General features: G+C 40.7%; 1 protein-coding gene across 3 annotated transcripts in view; it reads left to right on the plus strand.

The window, feature by feature from the left end:
• The window catches only part of IQGAP2 (IQ motif containing GTPase activating protein 2), a 277,347-nt gene extending 249,762 nt beyond the window's left edge, over positions 1-27,585 (plus strand). For all 3 annotated transcript variants that reach the window (XM_037032366.1, XM_037032369.1, XM_037032367.1), the window contains 8 exons: positions 6,088-6,190; positions 6,731-6,872; positions 13,956-14,043; positions 15,852-16,064; positions 18,050-18,210; positions 21,622-21,759; positions 23,068-23,176; positions 27,356-27,585. In XM_037032366.1, the coding sequence (XP_036888261.1) occupies positions 6,088-6,190; positions 6,731-6,872; positions 13,956-14,043; positions 15,852-16,064; positions 18,050-18,210; positions 21,622-21,759; positions 23,068-23,176; positions 27,356-27,469 (1,068 nt within the window). In that variant the 3' untranslated portion in view covers positions 27,470-27,585. The remainder of the gene's footprint in view (positions 1-6,087; positions 6,191-6,730; positions 6,873-13,955; positions 14,044-15,851; positions 16,065-18,049; positions 18,211-21,621; positions 21,760-23,067; positions 23,177-27,355) is intronic.
• The last annotated feature ends 329 nt before the right edge of the window (positions 27,586-27,914 follow it).

Consider the following 27,914-nt stretch of genomic DNA (forward strand, 5'->3'; position numbering starts at 1 on the left):
GGAAACAAACAGATGGTTCAGAGTTAGGGAGGAGAAGACACCCCCACTCAGCAAGAGCCACCTATGGAGAATCACTTCAGTTGTTCTGAAAACGCTCATTTCTCAGAAATGGGAGTTTCCGTCAGTGCTGTACCGTAAGGTCTCCATCTGGTTCTTGTGCAGATGTCGCCATCACCCGCCCTTAGTGTGTTTTAAGCGCCTCCTGGGGGCAGGGCAGTTTGCTTGGCATTGAGAAGCCTTAGATGGCTTTTCAGTCATTTAAAATAAAAAGAGAGGCTAAACATTGAGAGGGTTTGGCGGGGGGTTGGGGTTTTGTCTTGTTTTGTTTTAAGACCTATTGGGTCTTATTTCCTGAAAAATCTAGGTTCTTAAAAGGTAACTTTTGAGAATAGTTTTGGACCTTCCTTACCACTCCAAGCTAAGTCCTCAAGATGTATTCGAAATGTACCCTGGACCTTCCAAGTTGGAACCAGCATTCTAACGAGATCCCAGACAGTTCAGATACACACTACAGGTCAAGAAGCTCTGGTTAAGGATACACCCGACTTCAAATGGTACACACAACTAGGAGGAAGACGTAACAAATACACACTTCTTGGAGGTACTAACCCAGCTTCCATTAAATGAGATATACTGACAATTTGTTACAGGGGCAGCTCAAAATTTCAGTCTTTGTTTTTAAGCTCTTCTAAGAAACTAAAACTCGACTACAGGTTTGGAAGAAAGATTGGATCTACTTCTTCCCTCTTTCAGAGTTAGAACAGGGAACCCCCTCCACATTTCAGCAAGCTCTCTGTAAGCATTGAGAGTGACCTTAAACAAAGGTAGGTGTGAGCGCCTCACTGAAGGAGTGAGTTGGTTGATTAAATGAAAGGGCTATACTGCATTTCTCTATGTACAAACACCCAAAATCACAAAGAAAGCAGGTCCAGCAATATAGCATTTGCACAAGTAACTTTCTAATGAGCATGTGGACTCATTCCTCTTTGAGCAACGCCCCATTTGTCTGTTTCTGCGGGAGATCATCCATCTCCAAAACAGTGTCCACGTGGTGTCTACACACTCACTGATGGCAGTGCCCTCGTCCAGAGAAAGTGTTGAGACTTCTCTTTTAGGACGAGAGCTGCTTTCCCAAAGACAGTAGGGAGGAAGTGTTATTGTATTAATTTAGACTGTGACTCTTCAAGGTGGAATAGTCTGTTCCTCTTGTGACCAAAAATTGAAAACAGAATCCAATCCTGGGAAACAGAGCTTGCGGCGGGTTTGGATTCCTTTGTGTGTTGGGTTGGAAGCAGATGTGATGCCGTGGGAGTAATGTCATTTCAGAGAAAGACCATCCTGTTTACTGTCTGCCGCTAGTAAGGAAGTGTCCACAGTGCAGACACAGGCACGTAGCAGCGTGACGTGCCAAGCCTGTGGCCACATGCTTGTGTCTTATTCTCTAAGGAATATGCAGAACCTCGAAATAGACTCTTTAACGATATCTTTTCAGGCACTTATGTTCTGTAATTGTCAGAATAGAGGGCAGAAGCTGGCCCTCCCTTTCCAGAGACAGCAGCCGAATCACCTGTCCTGCCTCGTCAGAAAACAAGAACATAAATGTATCCATCTTCCTTATTTTGTTCTTGTCTCTAACTTACCTCCCTCTCAAAAATATCCTATATACAACCCTTCCAGATTTCATTATGTCTTTATATTACCTCTATTACTTATATAGTATCTTTCTTTAAATTAACTTTTTACTTTTTAAAAAGTACATATCTTTGCTTTAAAACAAAATACCTCTAACTATAGTGGAAAAACTGTCATGTCTCCCAATATACAGAAACTTTAAAGTAAAGTAAATCAATATAATGAAAACTGAAGGGTTCGATATACTTGCTTCCTTGACGCTATGCATCTTGAGACCTCCTCTCCCTTTCTTAAAAAAACCCAATTAGCAAGTGTCAGGAAATGTTAAGAAAAGCTCAGCATCAAACAGATATTCTCTCCTCACTAATCTTCACAATTAAGACATTGGAAAAGGAAGTAATCGAGGTAGTGTGGTACTGGCTTAAGGATAGACATACCAATCAGTGGAAGAGAACTGCAAGTTGAGAACTTAAAATTTATGGTCAATTATTTTCTCCACAAGGGACTAAAGCAATGCAGTGGGAAAATGATAGTCTTTTAACAAGGGATGCTGGGGCAACTGGAAATCCACATGCCAAGAATGAAGTTGGACCCCCTTCTCCAACCCTACTCTAAATGAACTCAAAATAAATCAGATGCCTAGAAGTAAGAACTGAAAGCATACAACTCTTAGAAGAAAATGTAGTAGATCTTTGTGACCTTGGATTAGGCAATGATTTCTTAGTTATGACACCAAATGCACAAGCAGCAAAAAAAAAAAAAACAGGTGAACTGGACCTCATCAAATTTAACACTTTTATGCTATAAACAGTGCCATCAAGAAATTGAAAATACAGCCAAGGGAATGAGAGAAAGTAATTGCAAATAATATATCTGATAAAGGACTTATATCCAGAATATCCAGAATACACAAAGAAAACCTACAGCTCAGTGAAAACCTACAACTCAACCTCCAGCCCAATTAAAAAATGAGCCAAGGCAGCGATTTTCAACCACAAGAATTTTTAAAATATGCAATACCTAACTGATTTCCAGGGGCACTGATTTCTTTTCTCTTGTCAAAGGGGAAATTAGATTGTCAAATGAAAAAATGACAGCAGCCACATGACAACAGCCATCCAGTGCGAATGAATCAAAATTAGACCTATTTTGGTCAGAATGGCAAAAAATATATTTTTTGGTGTGCTCCAAAATTTTAGTAATTAGTTTATCTGTCCCATCAGATGAAAAAGATTGAAAATTGCTGTGCTAAGGACTTGAATAGACATTTCTCCAAAGAAAATATTCAAATGGCTTATAAGCACATAAGAGATGCTCAGCATCACCAGTGACTAGGGAAATTCAAAAAAAAACTACAATGATGTTGCCTTATTGTGTTCACAGAGACAGCCAATAAATCTACCATTTGATTTGGGGGACAGAAGTCCACAATGAGATACCATCTCACGCCTATTATGGTGCCTGCTATCAAAAAAATAGAAAATTCATATTGGCAAAAATGTGGAGAAATTGGAAATGTTTTACACTATTGGTGGGAATGTAAAATGGTACAGCTGCTATGGGAAACAGTATGATAGTGCCTGAGAAAATAAAAAATAGAATTACCATAGGATCCAGCAATTCCATTTCTGGGTATTTACTCAAAATAATGAAAACAGAGTCGAAGAGATGTTTGTATACATGTGTTCATAGTAGCCGTATATAATAGGCAAGTAGTAAGAAGAAGCAACCCACGTGTCCATCGATGGATGAATGGGTAAACAAAATGTGATGTATACATATACCATGGAATATTATTCAGCCTTCAGCAGGAAGGAAATTCTCATACTTGCTACAACACAGAAGAGCCACAAGAACATTACGGTAAATAAAATAAGCCCATCACAAAAAGACAAATGCTATATGATTCCAATTACATGAGGTACCTAGACTAGTCAAATTCAATGAGAGTAAAATAGCATGGTAGAACAGGGGGTTGTTTAATGTATAGTTTCAGTTTTGCAGATGAAAGCATTATGGAGATCAGTTACCCAATAATCTGAATGTGCTTAACACTACTGAACTGTACACTTAAAAATAGTTAAGACAGTAGGTTTTATGTGTATTTTACTATAATTAAAAGTAAAATCTTTTAATGGGCAAATGATCTGAGTACAGATTTCTCTAAGGAAGATAGACAGGCATACCTTGTTTTGTTACACTTCACAGATGTTGCATTTTTTACAAATTGAAGGCAAGACTCTCCACCAGCAAAAAGATTACAACTCATTGAATTGTAGTACTGCCTTTATTGCTGTGGTCTGGAACTGAACCAAGATATCTCTGAGGAGTGCTTGTAGTGATGGCCAATAAGCACATGAAAAGATGCTCAACATCATTAGTCATCAGAGAACACGAATCAAAACCACAGTGAGATAATCAACTTCACGCCCACTGGGATGGCTAGAATAAAAAGTCGGGTAATAACAAATGTTGGCAAAAAGGTGGAATAATTGAAACTCTCATAATACTGCTGGTGGGAATGTAAAATGGTACAGCCATTTTGGAAAGTAGTTCAACAATTCCCAAACATTAAACATGGAGTTACTATGTAATGCAGCAATTCCACTTGTAGATGTGGACTCAAGAAAAATGAAAATATATTTTCACACAAAAAATTGTACACGAGTGTTCATAACATTCTTATTCATAATAGCCAAAAAGTAGAAACAAATGACAGTCAACAGATGAAGGAATAGTGTTATATCACCACATAATGGAATACTATTTGGCAAAAAAGAGGAATGAAGTACTGATTTATGCTACAACAGGGACAAACCGTAGAATCATCACGCTCACTGAAAGAAGCCAGTACAAAAGGCTACAAATTGTATGATGCCATTCACACGCAGCATCCAGGACAGCCAGCACTCTAGAGACAGACATTACATGAGCGGCTTCTAGGGTCTATGAGGAAGAAGTAATGAGGAGTGACTGCTAGTGGGTACAGTTCCTTTTAGAGTGATGAAAACGTTCTGAAATTAGAGAGTGGTGGTGGTTACACAATTCTTTGAATATGCTAAAAATAACCACGTACATTTAAATGAGTGGATTTAATGGTATGTTAATTACCATATTTTGCCATGTATACCGTGCACTTTTTTGCTCAAATTTTTGAGGAAAAAATAAGAATGCGCGTTGTATATGGGTAGTACTAATTCTGTATTGATACAAATGTTTTTAATTCTTTTATTTATGCCTATGCATTTAAAGTGTAATTCTAGGAAGCACTAAATGATATCTGTATGCACAATAATACCCTGGAATGCAAGAATTGGTTCTGTTTGTACCAAATTGCTTGTACCTTATATCTGTTCTTGCATTTTGTAATTATTTGTTACATAAAATTTCTTGTACTGTAATACGTTTAAAAATAAATGCTAACATTATTTTACTGAACAAAAAACAAGTATCTAAAGATAAATAAATGAATAATAAGTGAATTAAAAATTTAAATGAAAGATTTTTTTCCTGAAAGTTTGTACCAAAACCATGGGTACTCATTATGCACAGCAAAATATGGTATATCTAAATACGGCTTTTGAAAAACCCGATTGAAAATGGAAAAGATGAATTTTATCATTATTATTTGAGAGTTTCGTAAGATAGTGATGCAAAACAACTAAAATTACATGTATTATCACTAGGGATATAAGTCCCATATTTTGGAAACATGGTTTTAATTTCATTCTAAATGCAAATGAACCCAGATGTGTTCTTCACAGTTTTCCCCCAAAGCTGCTGCTGCACCAAAGTTAAGAATGCTTCCTCTAAGATCTGGCAGACACCCCAGCAGTGTTACTCACTTTTGATCTTTTGGGGGGATGGTGAAAGGAAGAACCGGCTCTGGGTCTCAGGCCAAGGAACCAGATGGGCATTTCTGCCATCCCTACCCTGAAAGTCCGGGGCCATTCCGACTAACGTAGCTAATAGTGTTTTTTTAATAGCTGGAGTATTTGATTACTGCGTAGTTTTTCTCTGAAGAGATATGGAAATGCCCTTCCGGTTGGCTACAAGAGTTAACCGACCTGACTGTTTTGGAGTCTTTCCCCCAACTTGGATGTTTTCCGGGAAGGCGGAGCAGAGCACTGGAGGGGGGGGCGGGGGGCGAGGGGGGGGCGGGGGGCGGGGGGGGGAGGGGCGGGCAGCCGGCCACTGAGCAGATCTTGCTAAAAGTGGGTTTATGAGCACCTTTCACAAAGCTACCATTTCTTAACAAAAAGTAGGCATTTTCCTCTAATATTAAAAAAATGTGTCTCTCTGTGATCTCTAATTTTAATAAATGTCAGGCTTGTATTTAAGATTCAAACAAGATCAGAATAAATGTATTGTGAAAAACTGGAAGTGGAACTGTGAATATGGTATCAGTTGAGAATTACTTTTGTCTTTGTGTGTGTGTGTGCTGTCCACATAAAGCTCCTGTTGGAACACCAGGATGCAATCGCACCCGACAAAAATGACTTGCTGAACGAACTGTTGGAATCGCTGGGGGAAGTACCTAATGTGGAATCTTTTCTTGGTAAGAGCTTATCCTTCTACTTACCCTCTGTCTTGTATTCAGTAGTTTGGTTGGTTAGTTAGTGGTTGGTTTTCCTATCCTAGATCAAAATTTTTTTGGAATTTAATACCTAAGCTTATGTAAAGCATAATAAGTATACTACACTAAAGGTTCTATAATTCATAGTGTCCTAGGTTATAAAACATTTTGATATTCTTGAGGGTGAGCTCTAGATACCTCCAAAAAAGGATTTGTCAACCTATACCATAAAGGGAGTCAAATTAACTAGAAATTTCTTGCTGTGTTCTCTGAGTTTTTTAACTGTTTTCTCTCTTACTAATCTTTTTATATGTTGAATATCTATGTCCCGTGTTATTTTAACTTAAAATCAAAGATTTTTTAAAAACCATGTTAAGGGTATTGGAATGTGGTTTTCTGTGAAGGCCGTGATCTCCCTCCCAACCACCGAGCCTGTCTCGCCCTTAGAGCCTTCGTCTTACATGGTTCACGCACCATCACAATGGGTGCGTCAGGGGAATGACGATGTTGTTTTTCCTACAGGGGAAGGAGCTGTCGACCCCAATGACCCTAACAAGGCAAACACACTGAATCAGCTCTCAAAGACTGAGATTTCCCTTTCCTTGACAAGCAAGTACGACCTAGGGGATGGTGAAGGCTTGGATGGCCAAAGCCTCATGATAAAGTAAGTTTGGGGTATAAAGGGCACAAGCCCCTAGTTATGCATCTTGGACCATGAAATTCCAATAAGGTTGAACCCCCAAGTAATTCATTTTTATGTCTACATATTTAAATCATTTATGTTTACCCATCAAACAACTAACCAAACAAGGGACAATAGAGTCTTTAAAATTTAAGAGGAAACTAAATATTATAATAGTGATTATGGTAATGTGATTTCTTTAAGAAATTATTAAGTCAGTCTGAAAATGTCTTTAGATAACCCAAGGGAAATATCTGTTTCAGGGTGGTCAAAAGATTAGTGAGGAAATATTTTGAACTAAATTGAATTAATAGTCTAAAATGGTAATGTAAAACCACACATAATCAGATGTAGTGCTATCATCTGATTTAGTGGCTCTCTTTCCTATTAAACTAAGCCTGGGTGTGTTTGTCAGCTTTGACTTTATACCTCACTTCCCACTCCTAAAGAGTTCAAATGAAGCATTGACATTTTTAATCAATACAGCATTTCTTCCATCAAGGCCTCATGAATATTCCACACCAGTTCTTCACACACAGAGTAGGAAAGAATTAGATCCACGATAATAACAGAAATTCAAACATTGCAAACCAAAAACACTTGCTCACCAACAGTACAATTTTTAACAACTTACATTTGCAAAAGGATATGTATTTGCACATTGGAACAGTTGTGTATTGGGATGAGAATGAGGATGGAAGTAGGAAATAGAGACAAAAGGAACAAATATGTCTTGAAATAATACTTCACACATTTCTTGCAAGCTTACATGTCCTGGGTGCTAAAGTTCCTTTCATTTGTGACAAGAGCTTCTGTTCTGCCATTGACACACTTCACACTGTACTCATTTCCAGATATTTAGAACATAGCAAACAAACAAAACACACACAAAAAACAGTGTACTATGTTGTGATAAGTGCTGCTTCCATTAGGCTTGTTTATTTTATCTTTAGATCATCTAAGGGCTCTATGTGTTCACACAGCAAATACTGGAGTACCCACTGTGTCCACGGCACTGGGCTTGACACTAGGGATACAGCAGAGAGCAAGCCAGGACGCATTCCTGCCTTCCAGGGGTCTGAGGTCTGGTGGTGGAGGGCACCGCTCAACTGTAGGACAGCAAACAAGGTGCGGGACGTGTACACAACCTTGGCCTCACAGAGTTGAGGGGAGTTCCTTTAGACCACTGATTGGCAAGTCCAAGTAACTGCAGAGCGAGAACACAGGGCAGAACAACAGGGAAGTGGGGGAAATTGCGCAGCCCGCTCCCTGAGTTGTTCCTCCGCACAAGTGCCAGTTATAAAGCTAACGGAAAGTGCAGACTGTGTGTGTGATTCTGCCATGCAAATTAGATTAGGTCAAATGTCCTATGATCTCATAAGCTTTGTGCTTAAAAGTAATGGGAAGACATTTTTCTTTCATAATTGGTTTTGTCTGTTGTTTGAACGTCATTTTCTAAATGGGGTCAACTCAAATGTCTGCATTAATGACTGGAAATCACCATTTGGGTAGTCTAAAATATTAAATAATTTAAATATCACATGTATTTATGCTCATTTCTGAATGTGAGTTTTCATGGTTCTGCGGATTTTTAGAATTCACATTTTAAAAGCAAAACCACAAAAGTAAGGCACATGTGGCAGTGATGTGTCTTGGCCAAGGAAATCTGGGCATTGTCCTACTTGCCCCAGCCCTAGGGTGGTTCTGTCCCAGCCCGCCACTGTGTGCTGGAAACAAATAGGCCACCCCTCCAATCTCCACACTAAGTAGAGCCAGCCAGCTGTTTGACTTTAAGATTCTTTGGCTACTTGGGGTTCCTTGCAATTCCATGTGAATCATAGCATCAACTTTTCCATTTATGTGAAAAAGGCTATTGGGCCAGTATTTTAATAGCCCTGATAATTCCTGCTTTCATAGACCTTTGGGGTCCAGGGCGCCTTCCTTCGGGCACACTTCGAGATCTTGCTGTTGGCGGAGCCCTTCACTATGTAGCCCAGCGACCCATGTGAATGACAGCTCTAAATGAAGATAGACCGAGTAGCCATCCGTGACGGTGGAATTTGGGTATTGCCCAAGGAGTCCGTCGAGTTAGCTCCAGATGTTAGGCAAGCCTGCCTAATTTCCAAATACATTACACTTTAGAATACACTTAAAAAGCTTGTGACTAATAGATAATAAAATGTGCCATTCACAGGAAGCTTGAAGACCATCTAGTCTGTCTTTACCTTTGGGGTGAGGAGATTAAAGTCTAAAATTAGAAGAAGCAAGTAGCTAGCTACTGACAGGCTTTACGTTCTTCTCATATATTATTGATGTTCCATCAATATACACTTTAAAATGCTGATTTATGGGGATGGCTTTTTCCCAAGCTAATAAACCAAATTCCCAACTCAAACATATAATGTAGTTTTTGAGATTCTTCATTAGGGAACCAAATTTAACTAAAATCTAACAATGCCTTTCAGAAATTACTATGAAATGGATAATCATGGAATGCAGAGTGGTTGGAACATGAATACATGTGGCTTTCCTCTATCAAAAAACTATTTTGCTTCCTTCTTAAACAGGTTGTGTTTTTAACTTATAGAAATGCCCCTTTATGGTTTATTGCAAAATTACTAGTTTCCCAGTAAGGAGTAACTCATCTTCTTGGGGGTCTCTACAGTAGCAGAATTCAAGGCATTGTTAATCTTTAAATTAACAATGCCTGTAAATCCAATTCCTTGCTAGTTTCATAATTGTTACTAATTAGATGAGGATGAGAATGATAGCAAATACCTATGTAGTGCTTACTATGTGCCTGGGACTGTCCTATGTAGATAATAGCATATATAATATAGTAACATATAATGACATTTTTGTCATTTAATACTCTCAACAACTCCACGAGCTAGAGGTGATTACCTGTATTTTACCTATGAGGAAACTAGGCCCACAACAGACAAAAACCCTTTTCTAGGTAGTGTGGCTGATAAGTGCAGCACAGAATTAAACTCAAAAGATCTCGAATCTTCCAGGGTCTGCTCTCTTGATCACAGGTTTTACAATCACAAGGGCAAGGTCATTCACTGGTCTTCATACTCTTAGGAATCTTAGAATAAATAATGAGAATGGTAGCAGAGCAGTTATTGCATACTTGATGCCAGGGCATCTTTCCGGGCCAAAGACAAGGAATGACTGATGGGTGGGAGGACATAAAGGCACGTCACTGGAATAGGAAGAAACATGTATTTCTGTTGTCCTTCTGTGTGTCCGTGGAATAGGGAGCCTCAGTTTGGGTGGTTGCCATTTTGTCTGTACTGCCAACCACGGTGATATTAAAAGAATAAGGGGAAAAGTCTGGTTGAGGAATCCTAGGAAAAGCTGGGATCACAACCTCACTCTGTCACTTATTAGCCATAGGACTCAGAGCAAGTCACCTATCAGCTTCCTCACCCATCAAAAAAAACCGTGGGGGCAGGCAGAGAAGAAGGGCTACAGTGAGCAAATGAAGTCATACACTAACACCTCATAAATTAGAAAGAGCCATACAATTGTAAATCTCATTATTACTTATGATTCAACTTAAAATATGTGATCCTTATGGCCTTTGTTAAGCTTCTTTTTCTACAAAGTATGTACATATTAAGTAGAAGGCAATATTTATGGTTTTTAATCATACTTAGCTGCCTGGGTGCTTAAGCTGTCATCTCTTCAGAATTTTTTCCATCACATGATTCAGTTTAGGCATCCATCATCCCAACTGAAAGATTTCCTTGCTTTTGGTCCAAACTGATATGAGAACAAAATAGCTAAAGTGATATTTGATGTAGGGTGATTAAAATGTGTAATCATGTTATTAGAATTTTAAACACCTGGAGAGTATTCCTTCACTCCCACAAACACAAATTTCTTCTCACCCTGGGGCACACTGGAAGGCTGATGGCAGAGGGGGCTCAGGAGTGCTGCCATTCAGCATCTAATGACCAACGCCGTGTGAGTGGCATGGACGGCCAAACCAAAGGGCCCAGGCCAGTTCACAAGCACCTTGCATCTTCATTACCGACAGAGGGATTTAGCTCAGCTGTGATGAATAAACTCCCTGGTGTATTTCTTTCTCTTTCTTTCCCCTGCCCCAAATTCTTCCTCAGAGTTAGATAGCCCCCCCCCCCCCCCATTCAGATAGGGCAGCAGAGTCCTTGGTTTTATCAGCCTGTCTTACAGATTGTTTGAAATCCTGGGGCCAGGACTCTAAACAATTGATTTATGCTGGTCAGACCATATCTAGAATATTGTGTTTGCACTGGGGTGTGGAGGGGGACATGTCTTCAGGTCTGAAATGTGAGCAGAACTATGAACTCTCTTTAAACTCAATTATGAGGAACTGAAGGAACTGGGGGAGGGGGTTCACTTGGAAAGAAAGAACGGTGGTGGAAGAGAGGGTGGGGACAGAGCTCGGGCACTCTCTGCAGGTTCTGGAGGGCAGGAGGTGTGGAAAGGGGGTATTCACCTTGTTTCCAGCAACTCCAGAAGATGGAGTGACTCTGCTTCCCACTGCACCTCTTAGGTCCGCCTCACCTCAATTGTAGAATCAGGGATTAGAATGTTTCCCAAAGGTGTCCCCTTAATGCCGATGTCCTGTGACTAACTGGGTCATGTGAGTGGGCATCACTGGGTGGCCAGCCTCTCAGGATGAGCTTCCCTTTGAGAATGGAATGTTCCAATGCTGCACTCACCAGAAGAAATGTAAAGTGAGCCACGGAAGTAATTCTAAATTTCCTAGAAGCTACATTTAGAAAGAATCTGGTGAAATAAGTTCTGTTTTTACTTAACCCAGTATATCCAAAATGTTATTTCAGTATGTAATCCGTATACATTCACACAAATAAGAATGGTACATTCTTTCTTCATCCCGAGTCCTTAAAACCCACTGGGGGTTTCACACAGCACATCCCAGTTTGGACCAGCCGTGGCTCAAGGGCGCAGCTGCCCGTTCTGGCCAATGACTGCCATTCGGGGCAGCACAGCCTTAGTGATCCCATGAGTGCTCACCACATGTCAGACCCTAGTGAAAGGTTTTACCTACATCGTTTCAACTGATCCGTGCACCAGTTCCTAGAGAGATCCCCACTGTATAATTTCAAATACAGGGAATATGTAATTTGCATAAGCGCACACAACGAGTAAGCAGCAGAAGCCCCAGTTTTACCTCAGATCTGTCTGATCCCAGTGTTCTTAACCCCTAGACCTACAGCAGTGGGAAGAAGCGGTTCCCCGTCATGAAACAGGATGGTTACTTCTGTGTAAGATGTCTGGGGTGGAGCTCTGGCCATGGATTCCGCAGACCTGACCTAGAGCAGAATTCAGTGAAAGAGGCTGTATAGGTAGGGTATCTTCCAGCAGCTCCTGGACAAATGAACATTCATTGTGGCTGTCAGGGCAAGCTTGAGTGACCACAGTCATTTTGGTCATCAGATAGCTTCTCTAAAGAGATGAGCTGGGAGTTTCCTGGAAGCATATGTCATTAGCAGTTCCTAGAATATTATTTCAAATAAGAAACAGTCACTTTTCAGGCTTTTAAAATCATCCAAAGCTTTTATTTTTAACTCGATGTTCCTGTTGAATACATTTATAATGGTGATTGGAGAAGGGGTCACATGGGAGGAAACGATACTTGGCTTGCTGAGCCACAGCAGCCTCAGGAACAGTGCCATCTCCCACGTGGCTATAATTAGCAGGGTGCCCACCTTCGACTCTTGGCAGCGTGTTTATCTGCACATTCCCAGACAGCCCATAAATCCCCAGCAGTGAAGGGTCATGGGCCAAACCAAATGGTTGCGATTGTTCTTCTCAACAGCCTGACAATACGTAAGAAGTGAGAGAAATGGTGTTTACAGATGGTTTATTGGATTTTATCCTACTTTCAAAAGTAACATTTTCGGAATTAACTTTGGGACTTTTCCTCTGCTGTTTGTGAGCAGTTGCCTCGATGCTTCAAAAGGTTTTGTTTTCATTTTGCAACTTCCATGCTGCATGAACATTTCCTGCTCTAGTTGAGGAAGGAATTCGTCATCCAGTGAGGCCATACGACACGCCTGTGAAAGAACCAGGGTTAAATGCAACAATAGGCCTGCAATACAAGTGAAACCTGAGAGAGCGAATAGACCTGTTTGTAACTTCAGGCAACTTCTGTTTGTTTCCTTTATTTGAAAGGAAAGCTGTATCCAGCAATACTGTTCCCACTTACGTAAAAGGAAGAAAACTTGACCAATTGGCTATTATGTAAAAATCTTTTCCTGTGGTTACATAACATAATCTTAAAGTAGGAAGGGTGGCTGATTACCCTAAAGAACACATATGGAAAAATAAGTGGTTTCAGTACGTCCGGAGGAGTCTTCCCTGTCTTAACGTTTTCCTGAGCAGCCCTTCCCTTCTCTACCACCTGAGGTCAAGGACCCAAGCCAACCCGTTAGCTCCTCCACCAGATCCGAGGCTCTTCAACTCCCATCTCCCAGCTGCTGTGTCGGCCAGCAGCCAAGGCCTCCAAAGCTGCCCCTGGACGTGGGCTCCCACTGGCCTTCAAACTGTTTCAGAACTTTCTCAGAGCAGGAAAGCTACCACGTGGGCTGGCTGCTAAAGTCTTATAATGTACCTACTAAACAGGCTCAGAAATTTAAAAGTTATTAAAGTCAGGAAAGGCAGGTATTAGGTACCATTCCTGTGCCCGCTACGGTAGCAGGCCAAACCAGCAGCTCCTTCTCCCCATCTCACTGAAACAGTAGTCTCAGCCTAAGAAGGGAAAGTATTCAGATAAGGAATCTTACGGCATATCCAGGCTTCTGTTACTGACAGTATAATCCTGCTACATTAAGGGTATAAACCCAGGCTTCGACCATCAAGCATTCACAAACTTTCCGGAGCCTTAGAGCAGACGTGGTGAATTTCTGTGAGACTGTGTTATTTTAAGGGATCACCTTTGAAGCTTCATTTTTGTGTATGTGTGTGTGCCCTCCCCCAGGAGAAGCAGATTTTTGTGCTTGAGGGTTGTGGTCTGAGTGTTTGCCTCTTCTTTCTCTGTTTTGTAAGGACCAAAAAACTGATCATTGATGTGATCCGGAACCAACCAGGAAGCACATTGACAGAAATCTTAGAGACCCCAGCAACCACACAACAGGTAATTGGTCTAGGAGTGTAAAACAGTAAATACTGTGGCTACGAGTTCATTTTATTAGTCTCTGTGCCAAATGTTTAGTTATCTTGGAGCAACTATATCTGACATGGTTTGGAAGTAAGGAACTTTATCTATTACTCTGGCTACCTGAGTTCAGCCATAGAAAAATCCCTATGGAGTCTCAATTGGAATGAAACAGAAAATACAGCATTGACTTTAGGCTGAATGTCATTTTGTCCTGGACTAGGAAGATAGGCCTGGGTCTTTGAAAGCCTCTGAATGTTCATCATAAATGTTATCAGTCAGTGAGTGGGCAGATAAGTCAGTTAAGAGATAGTTCCAGTCAACAGGATGTAGAAAAATACCTTTCATATCTTACGTTTGCTAACTTGAAGAAACAAAGAAGTGTCTCGCATTAAAACCATTTTCCAAATGTTCCAGAATTAAGTATCTTGTAAGTAACTGAAGTTTCATAACAATCTTTCATTAAACTCTTCATCAGCATCTTCTAAAATGCATCATTGTTTAATGTGTTCTGAATTAATTTCAGTGTTATTGCTGTAGTATCAATCATTGCCACTCCCTAAACAAAAGTTAACAAAATTATCTAACTAGTTACTTCTTAACAGAACTACACATAGTTTTTCTCATTCTTCATTAAATTGGTTGCCAAAAAAATCATGGTCACAATTTTTATTTTAAAAATATAGAATATTTTAAAATAAGTTATCTGATGTTTGTTAATGTGTAGATAGTTTTAAACAATGTGGGTAGAATATCTTACAAATTTAATATGAGAATTTTAGTCCTTATGATATTTCAGACTTCAAGGTCAAGTATAGCTCTGTACCTCCTAGCTGTACCTGCCTAGTAACCCTAGGCACTTAGAAATATTTCTGCACCTCAGTTTCCCCAACTGTAAAATGGGAATATCAATAATAGCACCCAGTTCACAGACAGGAGTAAATGAGTTAATAAATGACGGTGAAATAATACTTGGCACATTTAAGTGCTCCAATAGCATTGGCTGCTGCTGCTGTTTACTGCTGCCCAGGTAAGTGGCTCCTATGGCCCTGTGCATTGTGTGTCTTGCATTTTGATCCTCAGACTTCCAGTGTATCAACCAATTGTCTAGTGCAGTGAAATAGGAAGATCACTAGACCTTTTGTTAATGGGGTTTGATTTTGTGGTTTTTTTTAACAAACTATCCAAGTTGCGTTTATTCACTTATCATTTATTGTGGAACTTACTATATGCTAGAGTATTTTTATTCCCTTTGGTTCAAAGAAACCCTGCAGGTTTTTCAGACATGGTAGTTTGAGAATGATTCTCTCATCAGATCAGAGGCCTCTGACTGCCTTTTTGGCTTAATGATCTCCGTAAATATGGCTGATGTGCAAGAGGGTAGTTGAGTTCAGGGTATTCAGGGTCCTCGTGGCCACATGTTAATAAATAATCATGTTTTAATTTCTTCACCTGTACTGTCCAAGAATTCAAAGCCTTCTATCCAGGGAATTACAAGTACTAGTCACCCATTGTACAGTGTCCATTACTAAGGTGATCTGTTGCCTTGGCACTAAGGTAGCAATTAGAATTTGCCCCCAAAAGGGTGACACCACTGCTACATTTCTTGCGAAGATGAAGTAATTTCTTCCCAGAAACCTACTACAAAATCCATGAAGAACACATTCTGGTATCAGACTGTGGTTTGAGGACTTCTTCCATTTTGACATTAACTGGCTTTGTGCAGGTCTAAGTTTGTGAGATTAGGGAATCAGAGAAAAAGCAACATCTCGGTGTTCCCTTTTCAGGAAGTGGACCACGACACGGACATGGTGAGCCGAGCCATGAAAGACTCCAAGACTCCAGAAGAAATGAAGGACAGCCAGTTAATGGTTGAAGATGCACAGCTGCCCCTTGAGCAGAAGAAGAGGAAAATCCAGAGGAATCTTCGCACATTGGAACAGATGAGACATGTGTCATCCAAAAATAAATACCAAGACATTCTCAATGAGATTGCCAAGGTTTTTGGAGATAATATTCTTTCTTTACTTAGCAGGCATTTGCTATTCATTGGTCACATTCTGGGCTATTTGTGAGTGACACGAGGCATTCATACTTCTATATGCCATGGCCACTATTACAGATTGTTAAAGGTTTTAGAGCAATTGATGACTCATAATAGAGAATGACCACAATTCCTCCGAGTCCCCGTGAGAGCTGACACACCCCAGAAATAAATGATCAGGAAATGTAACCCACAGGTTTTGTCTGTACCTTTAAGCAATACCCGCTGGTTTTAAAAATGACACTTCCAGGAGAGTGCTTTCTTGAGTTGTTACTTGTATTGCCCAGTTGCCCTTAGGATCTGCCGCTGAGATGGTAACTCATTGTCACTGAGAATTTGCCCCTAAATGCAGTTCTGACTTAAAGGGTAGTTTCTATTTTCTCATCCCACATTTTTACAGTGGGGAAACTTCCTGAGAAAAAGCTCTCAAATTAGTGCAAGGAAACATCACAGGAACTGACTGAGATCTGTTTGCCAAGGATAAGGAAATATTTTGTTTCAAATGCTATTTGGGTTCAAAGGACGTTTCATTCTTTTTATCCAAACACAGTAGTAAAAATGGGTATGGAAGTTAAGGGCAGTTAAGTAACCAGAAAAAAAATAATTTCCTTACCCCCTGGAGGGAAGTGCCCTCAGCCTCCATGCTTCCATGTTAACTCCTGGTCAGTCCTAGCATTAGGCTCATTCCTCTTAGCCCAAACAACTCAAGGGAAGTAGCATTTCTCTCTGTAGCTCTGGGATGGGAAATATCTCTCTTTGGGAATATGTAGTAGGGAAATTGGTGATTTTGCCTTAAAAAACAAAAGAAAACAAAAAAAAACTCATGAAGGCATCCACCAAAAGATTATAGTTAGTGAAGAATTATTATTTAGGAAAGGTCTGTCTGTCTGTCTTTGGATTCCTAGGGGAATGTTTTTAATTCGTCCACAACAGAAAAATAACATTAAACAGGTACCATTTTCTTAAGTGAACTGTTTTTATGATTTACCAACCAGAACAACAAAAAAACGCACCTGCGAGTTTACATGCAGCGTAGCCTTTGTAGGCTGTAAGCAGCCTGAGCAACTTGGCGCTCTAGGAACTCTGTTTAAACCCAAGTAACAGGTAAATAGTTACCAGCGTTGAGTGCTCTCAGTCTTCAGTGCCCAGTTGTTTTTGTGAATCTTGGGAATAGTTCCCAAATGGAAAAGAGTATTGACTTTTACTTTTTCTAAAACGAATGCAGTGATTAAATGTAAATGTTTTCAGGGTCAAGTGTTCTTCAAAATGGAATGTTTGAAATATCCTGAAGAAATTGCTTGTCTCCTGCTAAGTCTTCCTTGAGCTCTTTTTTAAGATGCCGGTTTTCTTAAATTAATTGTATTGCTATTCTAAAATTGCTTCTTTGCTTTTCCATCAAGAAAAGAATAAACCTTAGCCACCGTCTTAAAGTGAAATAAGGGTACTTGACGGTTCTGAAGTGAAAAGGGAAGGGTGTGAGAGATTAAAGTAAGGAGATTGAGCCCTAGTTCATGTGGCTCAGTGGACTGAGTGCCAGCCTGCAAACCAAAGAGTCACCAGTTCAATTCCCCATCAGGGCACATGCCTGGGTTGCAGGCCAAGTCCCCAGTTGGGGGCATGAGAAGGACAACCACACATCGATGTTTTTCTTTTCCTTCCCTTCCCCTTTCTTAATTGTTATATTATAAGAAATAAAAAATAAGGTGACTGAGATAAATAGAAAGTTAACAGTCACAAATAGTGATTTAATACTTGATATTCTTCTCATCTCAGACTGGCAAGATTATAAAGCACATGCCTGCTTAAATCTCATGAGGGGGGATTGAATGTGGGAGGTGGGGATGGGTAGGGCAGAGGGAGAATAATGGGAGGAAAATGGGGACAACTGTAGTTGAACAACAATAAATAAATAAATCTAATAGTCTTTGCTTGTTGTTTTAGGATATTCGAAATCAAAGAATCTATCGTAAGCTTCGAAAAGCTGAGCTGGCCAAGCTGCAGCAGACCTTGAAAGCGCTAAACAAGAAGGCAGCGTTTTATGAAGATCAAGTCAATTACTACGACACTTACATAAAGACTTGCTTGGACAACTTGAAAATAAAGTAAGTTGAAGCCATCTATTCATTTGAAATGGCGTGTTTCATAGGGGATGTCAATTCTCTTACAACCCTGGGCTGGTGGTTTGAGTTTGGAAGCTACTTTTTCCTTTATTTTATAATAAAAACCTAGAGTCTCAATTTTAGGGTTTGCCACCGTGAACTCAAAAAAGTCAGGACTGGATTTAGAAACTCTGTAATTGCCCATCAGCATAACTTCATACCTGAAATTAAAGTAGCTTAACATCAACATTTGGTGAAGAACTTTCATTATTCCTTTTGTCTATTTTAGTCAAAGGTGTCTTTTAAGCACTATTATAAAAAAATAAAGGCTATTCTTGATTTTTGAATGTTTATAATGTTAGATAATACTAGATATTTGCTAATTGATTAGTGGTTTTAAAAAATCATTATTAACACAAAAAAACAAAATTTGGCAGTTCTCTATTATGCATGAGCATAGATACTAGATTTTTCATATTCAATATAGTCGCCTTTAATGAGTGTTATTTGCTTATAATTATTCTTATCACTAGACTAGGGTCAATACTAATCAAAATTTAATTACCCTTATAAATATATAATATTATATTTTTATGTAATGCTATTGTCAGCTTGACAGTAGGAAATGGTGCTGTATGGGGAAAAAATCAGTCGCATTAACCTAAGAAGACTTGATTAAGGGAAGTAACCAAGTTTAAACTACATTTGTATGGGCTCCACTAGTTCTGAGTTGTAATTCATTTGCTTATGGCCTGTAAATTACTTTATTCCTGGGAGGAAAAAGTCATGCTAATATAGTCGGTAGAAATATTAGAGGTTTTTGAAATGTTAGAGGTTTTCTTTACATATTTATCGCTATTTCAGACTTTAGTTTGAATTACAGACTAAACGACTTGAAGGCATTTTACAAGCTCTGCAGTTGGTTGAGCTGCATTTAGTTCACGTCCATGTGTTGTAGCTTCTATATTTAGCTTCTACATTTCCTATACTATTCTTGCTCTCCCCCTGTCTATTTTCTTCCTACCATCTATGCTACTTATTCCCTTTACCTTTTACCCCTCTTTCCTCCTCCCACTCCCCTGCTGCTAACCCTCCATGTGTTCTTCATTTCTGTGGTTCTGTTCCTGATCTAGCTGTCTTCTTATTTTGCTTTTGTTTTAGGTGTGGTTGTTAATAACTGTGAATTTGCTGTCCTTTCACTGTTCGTATTTTTTATCTTCCTTTTTTTTAGATAAGTCCCTTTAACATTTCATATAATAAGGGCTTGGGCTGGTCCAAAGGTAGTGAATTATCTCAATTCATTGTCACAGTCAGTTACATATAATAAGGGCTTGGTGATGATGAACTCCTTGAACTTGACCTTATCTGAGAAGCACTTTATCTGCCCTTCCATTCTAAATGAAAGCTTTGCTAGATAGAGCAATCTTGGATGTACGCCCTTTGCCTTTCATGACTTGGAATACTTCTTTCCAGCCCCTTCTTGCCTGTAAGGTCTCTTTTGAGAAATCCGCTGACAATCTGATGGGAACTCCTTTGTAGGTGACTGTCCCTTATCTCTTAGTGCTTCTATAATTCTCTCCTTCATTTTAATCTTGGCTAATGTAATTATGATGTGCCTTGGTGTGTTCCTCTGTGGGTCCACCTTCTTTGGGACTCTCTGAGCTTCCTGAATTTCCTGGAAGTCTATTTTCTTTGCCAGATTGGGGAAATTCTCCTTTATTATTTGTTCAAATAAGTTTTCCACTTGTTACTCTTCCTCTTCCCTTTCTGGTACCCCTATAATTCAGATGTTGGAACGTTTAAAAATGTCCTGGAGGTTCCTAAGCCTCTCCTCATTTTTTTGAATTTTTATTTCTTCATTTTTTTCTGGTTGGATGTTTCTTTCTTCCTTTTGGTCCACTTCATTGATTTGAGTCCCAGTTTCCTTTCCATCACCATTGGTTCCCTGCACATTTTCCTTCATTTCACTTAGTGTAGCCTTCATTTTTTCATCTAATTTGCAACCAAAATCAACCAGTTCTGTGAGCATCCTGATCACCAGTATTTTGAACTGTGCATCTGATAGTCTGGCTGTCTCTTGATAGCTTAGATGTATTGGCTCTGGGGCTTTGATCTGTTGTTATGTTTGAGTCGTTTGGGGGGGGGGTCTGGTCCTGCCTGTTTTGTATGAGGAGCGGAGCTTTAGGTGTTTACCAGGGCAGGACAACGCAGTTGCTGGGTTGTGACACTGTATGTGGGGGCGGGGTCAGAGAGGGAACAATGGCGCTTGCTCCACTCTCGGATTTCAGTCCCTTCCCCCACCTCCCACAGCAAATTGGGCCCTTCTGGTGCTGGTTCCCGGTGTGTGGGCTTATCTACAATCTAGGACCTTGTGGGTCTCCTGAACAAACTCTCCCATGAGGCCGGGAGTGTCTCCCAGCTCCTCAACCCACAAGTATTTTCAACCAGTGCTTTTAGGCTTTATTTCCTGGCACTGGGGCCCTGGGTTTCGCAGTCTGTCTTGCTGCCCATTTTTGCCTGGTTTATCTGTGCGTGAATGTGTGACTGCCAATGGTCAGCCAGCCACCTTGTGTGCCTCACTGTGCTGCTCATTGCCATCCCCGGCCCGGGTCTGCCAATCACAGCTTTTTCCTGCTGTGACCCCTCTCTGCTGACCGCCAGTTCCACCTTTCTTACTGGTCTGGATGAATGGTTGTCAGACTTCTATACAGTTCAATTTTCTGTCAGTTCTGGGTGCTTTTTTGTTTCTAAATTTTTGTTGTCCTTAATTTTGGTTGTGCAAGGAGGCACAGTGTGTCTACCTACACCTCCATCTTGGCTGGAAGTCCATGTGGTGTGATCTTGAACCTGTCCAATGAACTTCTCTGGAGCCTCTGTCATCTCACCTTTAAGGTGAGATGAGAAGTGCCAGCCTCACAAGTACTGGTCTGAAAGCTGAATAAAGTAACACATAAGATAAGGTAGGACTTTTACTCCAAAGCACAATGGAAATGTTATGTTTGTAAATGTGAGGCGACACGTATAAAGCTCCTGGAGCAGTGCGAGTTGCGTAGTATTTGTTACCCAAGTGATGGGTTTGCTCAGGAGTATACAGTTCATGTCATTGCACCCAAGCTGCTTGCAAAATGACTCAATACGGCTACTTAGTTCGATATGCCTGGAAAGTAGAGCGCGAGTTTAACGAAAAATGTTAGTCTGTGATTCAAACTTCAGTCACTTTGAAAATGGCTTTCCCTTAAGCAGTTCATAGTGAGGTTTTCCTGCGTGGGGAAGATTGTCACCTGTTGTCACAAAACAGAAAGCTGCCCCCTCGGTGCCACAGGCCCAGGTCTGAACGGTGGTGTGCACCCTGCATGGCCAGGAACGGCAGAGTTTGCCGTCAGAATGACACATGGTTTGTTCTTATTTTGCTAGAAATTCTCGGAGATCAATTAAAATGGACGGAAAAGGAGAACTGAAGGGGGCAAAGAGAGCAAAGCCAGTGAAGTACACGGCCGCGAAGCTGCACGAGAAGGGCGTGTTGCTGGGCATCGACGACCTGCAGACAAACCAGTGAGTGTGGCCCGGAATCTGCACAGAACACCCACCCTCCTTTTGCCCCCAGAAAGTCAGACTCACATTTTTTTGGCTTCTCATGGCCTTTGAGAGAGCTTCATTTGGTAAGGCTTACCCTTGATTACAGACAATGGGGAAAATACGTGTATTGTCACCCCTTGTCTTCCCATCGGGCCTTGTGCACCTGGTGCCGTGGGTTGTGTGAGGGGCTGATCAAGAGATTATGTTTCCCATGGCCTGTCCAGTGCGTCTGGATTTGCCAGCCGCCCTGCTCCCTCCAAAAGAACGGAGTCATAGCAGTAAGAAGAAAGGCTGCCTTTTGGTCTTGATAGATGACATCATTTACAATTGAAAAATAGTACCTTTCCAATTTCAAAGCCACGGCCTGTGTGCCACTGCCTGGGTCCGAGCCACTCCAGCAGTGGGCTGCCCGGTGGAGGAGAAAAACCCTCCTCTGCAGCCCCACACTGGGTGCCATCAGGGGCTCCATCTTAAAGGGGCCCTGGAGGGCAGCAAATTAACACACAAGACAACAACAACAACTCACAGGCACAGATAACAGTGGGTGGTTACCAGAGGGAAAGGGGAGGGGGAGGCAGTAAAGGGTAAACAGGGTAAAACATATGGTGATGGAAGGAGATCCGACTCTGGGTGGTGGGCACACAATGCGATATACAGATGATGTGTCATAGAACTGTACACTTGAAACCTACATAATTTTATGAACCAAAGTCACCCCGATAAACTTAATTTAAAAATAAAGAAATAAAGGGGCCATGAGCCCATGCCCCATCACTTCCTCGTCCTTGGTCTGGGGGGAGCCAGGCCCACTCCTCCTCTCTGACTCCTCCCACCTTCCTTCCTGCAGGGCCTGGCTTCTGGTCCTTTTCTCCTACCAACCTCCTGACCCCACCAACTCAGAGAAAATCCTTCTTCCTCTTTCCAGTTCCTATAGAGCGTACCATCTGAAATACTTAACTGGCCTGTTAGTGGTATAAGTCGATATTCTCACATTCTGTGAATTTCCTATTTTCCAAGTATATTTTATGCTCTTTAAAAGCAAGCACTATATTCTGCATTTCTTTCGCGATGCAGCACCTACATCAGTGCTCTGTGGGCCGCAGAGCGCAACAAAGGCCATCCGACATTTTAGTGAGCAGGCAAGGGAAAGGCTGGGAGGCTTTGGAGACTTCCCTTGGGGTTATACGGTTCACTAAGAACGGTAACAGGATCCCATTCGTTCATTTGTTAGCTTTAAGGATATATTTGTAGTTCCACATGAGTGAATGTGCCTTTCTTTACTAGGTTTAAAAATGTTACATTTGATATCATATCTACTGAAGATGTAGGCATCTTCGATGTCAAATCCAAGTTCCTGGGTGTGGACATGGAAAAGGTGCAGCTCAATATTCAGGTAAGCTGGGGTTTCTGCAAACGGGGGGGTGAGCTTTGCAGCGTGGTCATTTGTGACTTGGGGCGACAAGGAAGTTCAACAAAGAAGGCCCGCACAAGCTGTGCCAATACTAGCTTTTGAGGCATTGATTAAAAACTTTTTAAAAAGCTATGATTTTCTCACATTATTGGAATTTAAAGTGGTTTCAGAAGGTAAAACCATAGCAGTTTTTCGTAGTCATGTTTCTATTTTGAAGTCTAGAGAAAAGAATGATATGAAAGTATTCACAGCTCTTGAGTAGAGGCAGGAGGTTTCCCTTTCCTGGGAACTTGCAGTTCCTTCTAGGACTGTGTATGCCCAGGACTGGAGCTCTCCCCGTTGCATTTCTCCTCCTTGCTCCTTCCTGGCATTGTTTTTCACATGTTTCTTGCATTTGTTTGTTAAATGTTTGGGATCGTACAGATGAAAGCCATTGCGCAAACAGTAAGTGCAAAAGTGGCGCTTCCAGTCCGAATTACTGCTGTTTCTCATAAGAACTACATTTAAGCCAAATAGATATAAACAGAAACTGAGCAGCTCAGTTTATGTGTCCAAAAAAAAAAAGCTAAGGAAGTGTACAACCAAATGTTTACTTCATTCGTCTACTCCCAACATCTTACTCCTTAGCACAGGGTCAATTCAGAGTAGTAATTACGTTTTTCTTTTTAGTGTAAGAGTTTTTAAATGGCAATCATACCTATTTAAATACCTATTTACCCAGGTCCCAAACTACTCGTAAAATGGCTTTCGGGTGTTCTGCATGAATCATCTTGAAACGTCGCTAGTGTGATGTGAGCTGCAGCCTCCCTTCCCACTCAGCCCTTTGCTGAGAGCCTGAAATTACCTCCCCTCCGGGGGGCGGAGACCAGAGCCCTTCTTTTCTATCCAGCCTTTCTTGTGGCTTAAAATGAAAGTTAAATGGACATGATAAAAAGCATTGACATAATGGATCAAATTAGGATATAGAGAGAAAAAAGATAATATGTAATTATGGACAGTATATTTAAACAGTATTGTTTTCTAACTTAATTTCACTAACTGTGTCCATCAACCAATTGAACTGAAAGTCTTGAGTTACAATGTGTAACACTTTGATAAATGTGGGAAGAGGAAAGAATATGCCTGTGGTGACCCACCTCGGTTAGAAGACCCATTCTTCTCCAGAGGTAGCAGATGCAGCATGTGATTGCCAGGAAGGAAATGACCCAAGATCAGTCAATATCACCTGGACAGATTGCCAAGCACCCAGGAGACACCTGTTTACTTGAGAAATTCTGTGCCAGTTGCTCTGAACACTGGTGTGAATACCAAGCTTCACTTGCTCCTTTATTAAGGATTTGGCATACAGTGGGGTTAGCTATTCATACCATGCATTTACACACATTCTAGATTGTGAAATGTTACCCCTGAGCTGTATGCAGGTGACTCACAAGCCCCAGATTTTTAAAGTCATTACTATATCATCCAGACAAGCTACAAGATATGCAGCCCTCAATGGAAAGTGAAAATGAAGAGCCCCTTATTAAAAATTATCAAGAATTTCACAATGATGACAGCAGAACATTAAACTAAGTGCAGGGCCCTTCCGATGATGAGACCCTGCACAGGTTAAGTTCCCGAGGAGCTGGCCCTGCACATGGTCACTGTCGGACATGAAATCAGACTTCTACTCATACACATGGCATTCAGACAATAACATTATCAAGTGAATGACCACAGAGAAGAAGCATGATGGGCAGGTCTTTAGTGAGGGTCAAGGAGTAGAAACAGGACAGGAGTTTCTAAAAGGTTTAAGGAAGATGACTTCTAGCACTGTGTCTAGGCTTACTTCACTCCACTTTTCCCTTGGTTCCTAAAAATTATATCCTAATTATATCCTGTAGCTACAGGCCCCGTACATAACAGGAGGGTGTGACATACATGAAGGTGTTCTGCTTATTGGAATAATGGACCCTGCTTACTGGGGGTGCAGGGCTGGCGTTCTCCCCTTCCCAGCTGAAGAACTGAGGTTTGGAGAGCTGGCCGTGGAAGGGACAGCTGGAGTCCGCATTCTTCATTGCTCTGTTTTGCTGCTGCTCTCACAGGTTCCACTTGACCCCGACAAGGCAAGGGTGGCGCACCAAGGGTTTGCAGACACCTTGCTCTCGTGCACCCAGTAATATTCCTGTGAGGTTAACAGCGTTATTTATCCTCAATTTACACCCAAGGAGGCAGAACTCCAGAGAGGTTATGTGATATTGCAGACACCACAACATAGCCGATGATGGAGCTGAGGCTGAAATTTGGCCTTCCAGTCACCAGTGTGATTATATGGGGCTGGCCTAAAAGTTCCTTTATTTTTTCCATACATTGGCTCTGGTACAGCTTAGTTGTCTTTAACTTCATTTGAGACAATTTTGTCAGACTGTATTGTGACAACTGTCATATCAATGTGCATTTTCAAACTTCACTAATTTTCTCAAGTGCAGCCATTTTCATATTCAAGATGGAAGAAATATGCAACATTTTCAGTATATTATGCTTTATTATTTCAAGAAAGGTAAAAACTGAAATACAAAAGATTTGTTTAGTGTAGGGAGAAGGTGCTGTGACTGATTGAAGGTGTCAAACGTGGTTTGCAAAGTTTCTTGGCACCATTGACATGTTGGCCAAATAATTCTCTGCTGTGAGGCTGTCTTAGGCAGTGGAAGACACTTAGCAGCACCGCTGGCCTCTACCTGCTAGAAGCTGATAGCAGGAGATAGCCGACATGCTCAAAATATCCAAATCAATAACATTATTGGTGAAAATAAAAACCGTGTCTCTTATTTGACAAAAACTAAACGGACTCTTAGGCCAACCCACTATCTTCTCTGCCCCCCACGTTGGGGTCCCAGCTGATGCCCCTGCACAAACCACTTTTTCTCAGCTTGACAGTATCGGTTTCTTTTCCAAGAGGCTTGGATTCACAGACACTGCCTTTCCCAAAGGAAAAGTGAATCTGCACTACACTTTAATAGGTAAAAGCATTCTTGATGAAAGAACTTCAGTTCCCCATGGAATTTCTGCCCCAAAAGCATATCTAAATAATGTAGTGTTTAGTTGAGTGCAGTTGGAGGTAATTGAGGAAGTAGAGGAAGAAGCGAGCAAGAGTCAAGTTCTCTCAAAAATGACTCCAATTTCTGCAGGTGGTCTTGCTTAATGCAAACATAAGGCATTATCATTAGGAAAACCAACAAGTTTCCAAAGCTGCAAACAAGAAAATGAGATCTGGGTGTTAGTGTAGGGCAGCTCAGGAATACCTTCTATTTGGGAAAAGTCTCCGGCCCCATGTTAGCATAAAATGTCACTGCTCAGTCTCCTGCATATGGCTTGCATGACCCATTATGAATGTTAGCAGATGAGTTTATCTTCTTGGTCACGTGGCAGCAGTGAAACACAGAATGGTAGTCTGACTTGGGGATGAGGCTTGTTCTCGGCCCAGGAGCAGAAGTAGCTGCTTTGCACAGTGGCTCTCCAAACTTCGGCCCCACACCTCTGTCAGGGAAGAGCACAGTCACCTTCCGTTTGTGCATGTTTATCTATAAAGTGTACATGTGCCCATCACTGTGCTCAGAATGTACGTTGTGAAACATAATAGAAATGTCAATGTTTAAAAAGTGAGAAAAAATTAAAATAAATACTTATAATGTTCTTCTTACTCCCCATTGAGTTGTCTTGTTCACTTCACTTTAGAATGCACTGTTGTTCCAAAGGATATACCCCCTCTTGCTGGGACATTTGTTTTGAAGTTTTCAATTCAGAGTTAAAATTATAATTACATATCTGAATTAACTGAATCACCATGGTTTTCTTTCAGTGGTCTTTATCCACTCTAAAAAATCCATTTGATTCTCAAAGCACGGCACCCACACTGACAATATTATCATCATACGGGCACTTGTTAAAATGCAAATTTAGGGGCCCCTCCCCAGAGCCACACCAGAACTTGCTGGATGTGGGGTCCAGCCATCCAGCCTCCGTGTCTAACCAGATGATTTCGAGACACATTCAAGTGTGAGGACCCCCACCTACGTCATTAGGTCACTTGAATCTGATTTTTGTCAACAAATTTTTCTGCAAAGTTTTTTAAATGTGCTAAATGTCAAGTCTGAGATTTAATGATGTTCCTTACAATTTCAGGATTTACTTGAGATGCAATATGAAGGAATAGCTGTAATGAAAATGTTCGATAAGGTTAAAGTGAATGTAAATCTTCTCATATACCTACTGAACAAGAAATTCTATGGCAAGTGAAGTGCCTGCAGAAGTTCGTGGATTCTGTGACACCTGGATCGGGGAATGAATCTGTTTCCTATTTTTGTTTTTAAACATGATTGAAATCACTGCTTATAAACGTGTGATTTTTTTTTAAAAAAGACCAAAACTGTTCCGAAGAATGTACCCATTGTGCCTTTTTGATAATTTGATATTATAATAGGATGATACACAAAATGAATTAATGTAAACACTTCCACATTGTACTGTGGAACAGGTACTCTGATTTAAAACTTTGAACACTCTGTGATTTGTTTTAAAGTAGGGAGAAGATGAATTTAGCTGACTAGGGACAAATGTGTAAACCTATTTTCCTATGAAAAAAAGTTTTAATTGTCCCATTTGAATAATGTAATTCTTCATAGATTTTTTTTTAATCTGTGGAGAAATGGAAACCTAATTATTTGAATTATTTAGACAGACA

This window comes from Sturnira hondurensis, unplaced genomic scaffold (genome assembly GCF_014824575.4).
Source record: "Sturnira hondurensis isolate 20B ecotype Veracruz unplaced genomic scaffold, ASM1482457v3 Scaffold0021354, whole genome shotgun sequence".
Classification (NCBI taxonomy): domain Eukaryota; kingdom Metazoa; phylum Chordata; class Mammalia; order Chiroptera; family Phyllostomidae; genus Sturnira; species Sturnira hondurensis.